Source organism: Lontra canadensis, unplaced genomic scaffold (genome assembly GCF_010015895.1).
Source record: "Lontra canadensis isolate GAN:19392208 unplaced genomic scaffold, GSC_riverotter_1.0 scaffold7, whole genome shotgun sequence".
In the NCBI taxonomy this organism is placed as follows: domain Eukaryota; kingdom Metazoa; phylum Chordata; class Mammalia; order Carnivora; family Mustelidae; genus Lontra; species Lontra canadensis.
Genome location: NW_022631001.1, coordinates 29370830 through 29379170, shown reverse-complemented (window position 1 = coordinate 29379170; position 8341 = coordinate 29370830). Strand labels below are relative to the sequence as shown.

The window sequence follows — 8341 nt, the reverse complement described above, 5'->3', positions numbered from 1 at the left end:
TCCAATACTATTTCTTCTCCATCAAATTCTGTAGTCAAAACAATTCATTATATCATGGGTGAGGTTTGTTTTCTTTTTATAAGACTGATGGGGCACACACATTATCATACAATTATTCATGAGATCCAGAGAGTCCTAGAAATTGCTCCAACCCACTGTAGAAGTAGTAAGATCAGTGTGATACAGTATGGGTGGACAAAATTGGGAGATATAAATTCCCTTGTTGGTGATGTGATATTATAACATATCTCACTGGATGCCAAATAATTCAATGGGATAAAGCCCTAGAATATTTGAGTACAATTAAATTTCTCAAACTAATATGAAATTTATGTTATATAGTGAATCCAAAGAGTGAAAAAGAGGGAAGTACTTAAACTCCTAATGAAAAAGTGTTTCTATACCCAGAAAATAACACTGAAACAGAGGCCTTGGTGCAATGCCTACACAGATTTAGCTACAATGGACTGCATGATTTGAAGGACCCCAGAAAGACCTGACCCTTACCTTTGGCCAGCCTATATCCATCTTTCAACTTTCTTTCACAATTCAGGGGGATGAGAACCTTAGAATACTTCATCCTTCATGTAAAGGATGACCAAGTCACTTCATTTACAATTCCTTTTCACCAGCCAAAGTCCCACATCAGAGTGACTCAGCCAACCCTACACTCTCCTCATAGTTTGTGCAAGACCCTTGCATATGTTCTTACTATTACTCATTGTCCCCTGAGTGGTTTTACTTTTACCTCATGAGAGGAAGGACAGTTTCTTTGTCAATGTTACCTAACAGAATGCCAGGAGAGGAGGTTAAGCGATAAGAGAACCTGGCAACATTAAACTGTGTCTGGTAGCAGGGGAATGTGTACCTGGATTATTATATTGAAGATGGAAAAATAAAATAGAAAAGGATGTGAAAACTGTAAGTCTTCATCACCCTCACACTATTACAAGCAGAACAATCAAATTTTCACTTTGTCTAATGGCAGGTATGGCTCTCACATTGATATGTGATATTGCTCCTTCTCCTCTTAAGGTTATATCTTCTCAAAGTTAAGAATCTTAGAAATATCAAGATGTAGAGAGGGAGGAAGTTGGGTTATTTGGCAGGATCCACACCTCCATCATTAAATGACTGCTTAGAGATCATGGAGACTAACTTTATTACCAGGGTATCATCTTTTAGGTCTATAATTAAGGCAAACTACAGCCAGAAACTCAGAATGAGTGTGGCATGGAGATCTAGGGACATGGATTTGAGTCCCTATTTGTGCCAGGCTATGTTACTTATCTGGGCATATTGCTATAGCTAAATTGTCATATGGTAGTCTATGTCATCATTAAAAAACAAAAACAAAAAGGAATAAACTTACACTTACAAACTTGGGGACAAAACTGTCAGAAAGTAGTTTACTAAGTAATTCCTTCTCTTCTCTTTAATTTCTGTTGAGAAATAAGAATTCTATTAAACACTTCTATTAAAAATAAACCTTGAAGAAATTAAACCTGTATAAACAGACTGTATTTCCCCAGTACTTTATACTGCTTAAAGTGATAGGAATGTCCTAGAACCATGCCACAAAGAATACACAGATGAATTCACATGGCTCTGGATGACCTGCTAGGACTCATGGGTTTCACCCAAGTGAAGCAAATTCTTCTAAATTCATGTGCCTTGAGTCAGTAGCTAATTTTTTAAATATTTTCATTTTTTAAAAAATAAACATAATGTATTATTAGCCCCAGGGTTATAGGTCTGTGAATCACCAGGTTTACACACTTCACAGCACTCACCATAGCATATACCCTCCCGAGTGTCCATAACCCCATCAGTACCTAATTTTTACCTTAATTTTACAGATCACTAAAAGAAAACTATTGAAATATATGACAAAAGATGATAGCACACCCAAACAGCACCATCTCCACTGAGGTTTCACACTTCCTCCTGAATTGTTTGGTCAGATCCCCCAGCTGGAACTTCTGGTTGTCCCTGTTCCTCAGCTTCCTCTTCCTCCTGGCCATGGGGGCCAATGGTGTTCTCCTGGTCACCATCCAGCTGGAGGTCTCTCTGCATGAGCCCATGTACTACCTACTCAGCATTCTCTCCCTATTGGACATTGTGGTCTGCCTCACTGTTATCCCCAAGGTCCTGGCCATCTTTTGGTTTGACCTCAAGTCCATCAGTTTCTATGCCTGCTTCCTCCAGATGTACATCATGAATTGCTTCTTTGCCATGGAGTCTTGCACTTTCATGGTCATGGCCTATGACCGCTATGTGGCCATTTGCCACCCACTGAGGTACCCATCTGTAATCACTGACCAATTTGTAGCCAAGGCTTCTGTTTTTATTTTGGCCAGAAATGGTATTTTAACAGTGCCTATCCCCATTCTATCATCCCGACTCAATTACTGTGGGAGAAATGTCATTGAGAACTGTATCTGTGCCAGCATGTCGGTCTCCAAGCTCTCCTGTGATAATATCACCATTAATCGCCTCTACCAGTTTGCTGTAGGCTGGACACTCCTAGGATCTGATCTCATCCTCATCTTCCTCTCCTACAGCCTCATCCTTCGAGCTGTGCTGAAACTCAAGGCAGAGGGTGCTGTGGCCAAGGCCCTAAGCACATGTGGCTCCCACTTCATTCTTATCCTCTTCTTCAGCACCATCCTTCTGGTCTTTGTGCTCACTCTTGTGGTGAAGAAGAAGGTCTCCCCTGATGTGCCAGTCTTGCTCAATGTTCTCCACCATGTCATCTTCTCAGCCCTCAACCCCATTGTTTATGGAGTGCGAACCCAGGAGATCAAGCAAGGAATACAGAGGTTACTAAAGAAAGTGTGGTAGTAAGGACAACTGGATCTCTGCATTCATACTATAGGATGAATTTTGAGTCAATAATGTGTGAATGGGCTGAAATTCTTATCTATGAGTTGTAATTCAACCTGGGTAATTTGGATATTGTGTCTTCTTTAATAAAACTTAAGATTCATTGTAGTCCCCTTTTCTCTAACTTCTTCTTTAAGAATATGTTTGACCCCTTTTGCTTTTTCCTCATACACAATATCCTATTTTTACAAAAAGCTGGGGTTCCTTGGGGTAAGTTTTATAGTGAAATAATTATGTTCCTGAATATACAGCTGTTAATAGGTCATGCATTTACATTCTTATATACACAACTATGGATATTTTGGATAGAGTTGTGCAAAGTGTAATGTGTTCTTATTCTTATTTCCATATGGGGGAAGGGAACATATTTGAGATAAAGAAATTGGAATGAAATTTCGATCCTGAATGATGGAAAGTTGCTTGTGATTTATTATTGGTTCTGCAACTGGGTGGTCTTTGGAAATATGCGTTGCAGGAGGACAGGGATTTGACATGAAGCATTGTGCAACAATTAGCAATGAGTTTGATTAGATTTAAGAGACTCCTAAATTCTCTGCAGTGGGTTAGTTTGTGCTTTGGACATTTATCTTTTGGATCCAGGGTTTCATAGTTTATGGTATGCACACATAACTCTTCTAATGAGTTAAAGATGATAAGGATTAAAATATGAGCAAGTAATAATAATTTAAAAGATTGAACACATAATACCTGAGCATTGTTTGTATGAAATGGACAGATTTTCTTTTTTTTAAAGATTTATTTATTTGTTTGAGGTGGGGGAGAAAGTGAGAGAGAGAGTGCCAGTAGGGGGCAGGGCAGAGGGAGAATCTTCAAGCAGACTCCTGATGAGTGTGGAGCTGGAAGAGGGACTGGAGCTCATCACTCATGAGATTATGACCTGAGCCAAAACCAAGAGTCAGAAGTTTCACCAACTGAGCCACCAGGTGTCTCAAATTGGAGAGTTTCTAAGCCCTGAGAATTCTGTTAACTATTAAAACACAAATATAGATAGAACCTTGTTTTTAATCAGTCTCTTTTTAAAGATTATTTATTTATTTATTTGACAGACAGAGATCACAAATAGGCAGAGAGGCAGGCAGAGAGAGAGGAGGAAGCAGGCTCCCTGCCAAGCAGAGAGCCCAATGTGGGGCTCGATCCCAGGACCCTGGGATCATGACCTGAGCCAAAGGCAGAAGCTTTAACCCACTAAGCCACCCTGGTGCCCCTAATCAGTCTCTTTTGAGTTCCTGATGGGACGGAGCCCCAGTTGTTCAGAACAGTAACTTATTCATCAATGCATCCTATATTACCCTTGAACCAAAAAAGAACAGTTCCCGTGGAGTTTGTAGGAAAGAGAACTAGCCACCATTCAAAATATAGCTCCAACTGTCTGAGGCAAGAAATAATAAACTTGTACAGACATAAACTCATTCTATCAAGAGAATAGTATTTTTGGAGTTGATTAGAGCAATTATAGATTGCACACATTACACTAGCTGTTGCCCCAGACCTTATTTGGCTTACCAAATTTACATGAATGTTAGGGCCGATTTAATGTTAAAACCTGTTTAACTATTAGGGTCTGCTTGGCCAGAGCAACTCCATATTGCCTAGCTAGCCATATTGTTGTTTACATCCACGGACTTCATTCCGGGAATAAACGCCCCAGCAGTTCCAGGTATCAGTTCTGGGTATCGATTCTAGGAGTAAACGCCTTAACAATAGAAGCCATGTACTTTGGGTCTGTGGTTATGTCCTATAAAACCAGCCTGTGAGATTGGGATGGGGTCGCTCTCTTTGGAGGTGGCCCTGGCTAGTCAGTCAGACTTCCAATGCTTGGCATAGAATAAAGCTTTGCATAACTTTCACTTTGTCTCAGTCTTGTTCCCCTGGCCAGTCAGTCTAACCTCTAATTCTTGGCATAGAATAAAGCTTTGCATAACTTTCACTTTGTCTCAGTCTCGTTCCTCTGATAACGGACACCAACAATGAACACCTGTGGTCTCATGAAGGTTTCCTATGAGTAGGTAGAAGGGGAGGAAAAAGCTCAGGCTTATTAATAAATGAGTCAGTTCATGATGTGTAGGGTAGAAGTAGACTGTTGCCACATGCAGCCTCAATCATGGGTCAACCACAAAGATGGAGACAGTGCTCTGAGCAGTACAACTGGTCATCAACTTGGTGTAAAGACAGGCTTAGTAAGATTTCAAAATCAGAGGTTGGGGGAAAATATGTGAATACCCTAAGGGGATTTGGCACAAAACATTCAGATCTAAAATGGCTTATATTAATGCCTACTTCAGAGGATGTGTCAGGGAAGAAGAGACAATGAACAATGAGGCAGCTAGAAGTTGTGACTTCTAGAAAGTCTAATTGTATGTGAGAGAAATCTAGAATGAGTTGTAAAGGAGGGAGGTGAGGTACATTATTTATAGTTTCTGAACCAAATGTAGTAGCAGGAATATTTTAAATCTTTCCTGAGAGGGGCGCCTGGGTGGCTCAGTCATTAAGCATCTGCCTTTGGCTCAGATCATGATCCCAGGCTCCTGGGATGGAGCCCAGCATCTGGCTCCCTGCTCAGCAGGAAGCCTGCTTCTCCCTCTCCCACTTCCCCCTGCTTGTATTCCCTCTCTTGCTGTCTCTGTCTCTGTCAAATAAATAAAGAAAATATTTAAAAAAAAATGTTTCCTGAGAAATTGTGGTAGGCACCATCTTGAAGAACTAGTGGCAGGACAGAGCTAACTCACAGGAATGGGAAGATCTGACTAGTACAGGTTTAGGCTAATGATCAGTGCTCTGCCCTTTCCCTTCTGTGCTTTCATTATATACCAACACAATTCTGCAGATACCTGGGATTCTGCCTGGGAGTGCCTTCTGTCTGGAGAAGCATGCTGGGCTCCTGGTTGGGGAAGGACCAAAGCATTCAGGAATTAAAAACTTGAGAAATAGTTTTCAAATAATGATGGATAGAAGTTATGGTGATATATTTCCGATTCTTTGGGTCATCACTTGAATCTGTCTACTACCAAAGTTCTATCCTGATTTATCCTGGTGACCATTGTTTTAATAATGGTGCTAGAAGCAAGTTATATTATAGAAGATCCCTGCATGTGTGCTGGAAAGATATTTGAGATATTATTGAGTTCTCACTGGATTCAAACTTTTTAAAAAAAGATTTTATTTATTTATTTGACACAGAGAGATCATAAGTAGGCAGAGAGGCAGGCAGAGAGAGGGGGAAGCAGGCTAACTGCTGAGCAGAGACTCCAATGCAGGGCTTGATCCCCGGATCTTGAGATCATGATCTGAGCTGAAGGCAGAGGTTTAACCCACTGAGACACCCAGCTGCCCCTGGATTCAATCTTTCTTTACCTCGATAGGTATTGAGGTATGTGGGTCACTAGGAAGTACATAAGAAACAGCAGAGGCCAGACTTAAGAGAATAATATTAACTTCAGACATTGCTTGCTGAGGAAATGAGGTTATCTTTCTAGCTATTTTCTTTCCTTTCTTTTTTAAATTATATTCAGTTAACCAACATATAGCACATCATTAGTTTTTGGTGTAGTGTTCAATGATTCATTAGTTGTGTATAACACCCAGTGCCCATCATAACACGTGCCCTCCTTCATATCCATCACCTGGCTACCCTGTCCTCCCATCCCACCTCCCTTCTGTAACCCTCAGTTTGTTTCCAGGAGTCCAGAGCTATTTTCTTTTAGAAAGTCATACTTTTTTGTCACCTGAATGGAAAAATATATTTTAAAAAGTATATAAAGAAGTATATAAAAAGTGTGTATATATATATATCTCACATAACTTGTTATATATGATAATTCTCCTGGCACATAAGTTTCCATTTAAGTTTTTAGTTTCCTTTTGTGAATTGACTAATTCTCTTAGATTTCAGTTTAGTCAGTTTTGAAAAGTAAGTTTGAATCACATACATACAACACAGCCTATAGTGGAGCAATGACCATGGACATGTAATGAGGGCAAGAACATAATGAGTGATGTCTCTGGTAAAGTTTTTGTCACGTTGGTTTAGAAAGTCAGTAGGGGATAAAGCACAGATATAATGCAATAGTACTTGAAAGTGTTTAGAATATAAACTCTGCATTGTGATTTTGTTTTTCCTTCTAGCTGAATCCACCTGCTACACACACACACACACTCTCTCTCTCTCTCACATACACACACTATATAGTATGTGTGTGTGTATATATGTATACGTGTGTGTGTGTGTGTGTGTGTATCATCAATCAAGGCTTGGGAAGCTGATGATCAAACAGCTTTAGGGTAAAGAATTCTTAAGACTTGCTCCAGGATCTGCTTTGTCCTGACCCCATAGATAACAGGGTTGAGTGCTGGGGGAACCATCATATATAGATTCGCCAGAAATATATGAATATAGCCAGGGATGCTATGACCAAAGCGGTGCGTCAGAAAAGAGAAAAATGCTGGGATGTAGAAGATGAGCATGACACAGACATGGGAGCCACAGGTGTTGAGAGCATTGAATTGGGCATTCCATGATGGTAAATGAAAGACTGTGTAGAGTATCTTCACATAGGAGAAACCAATTATGATAAGGTCAATGAATCCCACAGAAAAGGCAACCATTCCAAATAAATTATTGGTTCTGATACTGGTACAGGAAAGATGGGAAATGCCCATGTGCTCACAGTAGGTGTGGGGGATGATATGGCACCACAGAATGACAACAGCAAGAGGAGGAACACAAAAGGAATAACAAAGAGTAAAGATCTTACAATCATGACTCTACCTAGAATGGTCACCACCTTGTTTGTTTGTAAGTATCATGGTATATCTCAGGGGATTGCAGATGGCAATGTAGCAGACTATGGCCATGACTGTGAGTATCCCAGACTCTAGGCCAGTACATAGATGAATCATAAACATCTGTGTAAGGCAGGCACCAAAAAATATTTCTCTGAAATTGAACCAGAAGATGCCCAACATCTTGGGGATAGTGGGAGTGGATAGGCTTAGGTCAGTGAAGGCCAGCATTGCCAGGAAGTAAAACATGGGCTGACGGAGACTAGGCTCAGTCTGAATAATAAAGAGGATTATAATGTTCCCCAGGAAAGCAATCAGATATACAGTGCAAAAGGGGAAACCATTATAGAGGTGAAAATTTTCCAAGCCTGGAATCCCCAGAAGGACAAAGAAGGAAGGATGGGATTGAGTGGTGTTGCAATAGGCCATCTTCATGGTTGCTGGTTACTTTTTTCACACAGTGTTAGGACTCCAATCTCATCCATGTTATTCTTTCAGGTCATAGAAAAATATGTAATTAATTCTCTGCCTTAATATCTAGCAGAAGACCCTGGAGTGGAAAGTGAGAAATGGTTTAAGAACCTCCCAAATATAGAACTGACCAGGTTCTGGACATCTTGTTTTTCTGTCCAGGACACATCCCAAACTTGATACT

At 40.3% G+C, this 8341-nt stretch overlaps 1 protein-coding gene and 1 pseudogene across 1 annotated transcript; one reads left to right on the top strand and one right to left on the bottom strand.

Moving 5' to 3' along the window:
• The first annotated feature begins 1896 nt into the window (after nucleotides 1-1896).
• Nucleotides 1897-2844, top strand: LOC116865398 (olfactory receptor 56A3-like). The gene has a single exon (XM_032853668.1). It carries the CDS (start codon nucleotides 1897-1899, stop codon nucleotides 2842-2844), a length of 948 nt encoding a protein of 315 aa, XP_032709559.1.
• A 4326-nt stretch (nucleotides 2845-7170) lies between these two features.
• On the bottom strand, nucleotides 7171-8115 carry LOC116864906 (annotated as a pseudogene).
• Nucleotides 8116-8341: the final 226 nt, after the last annotated feature.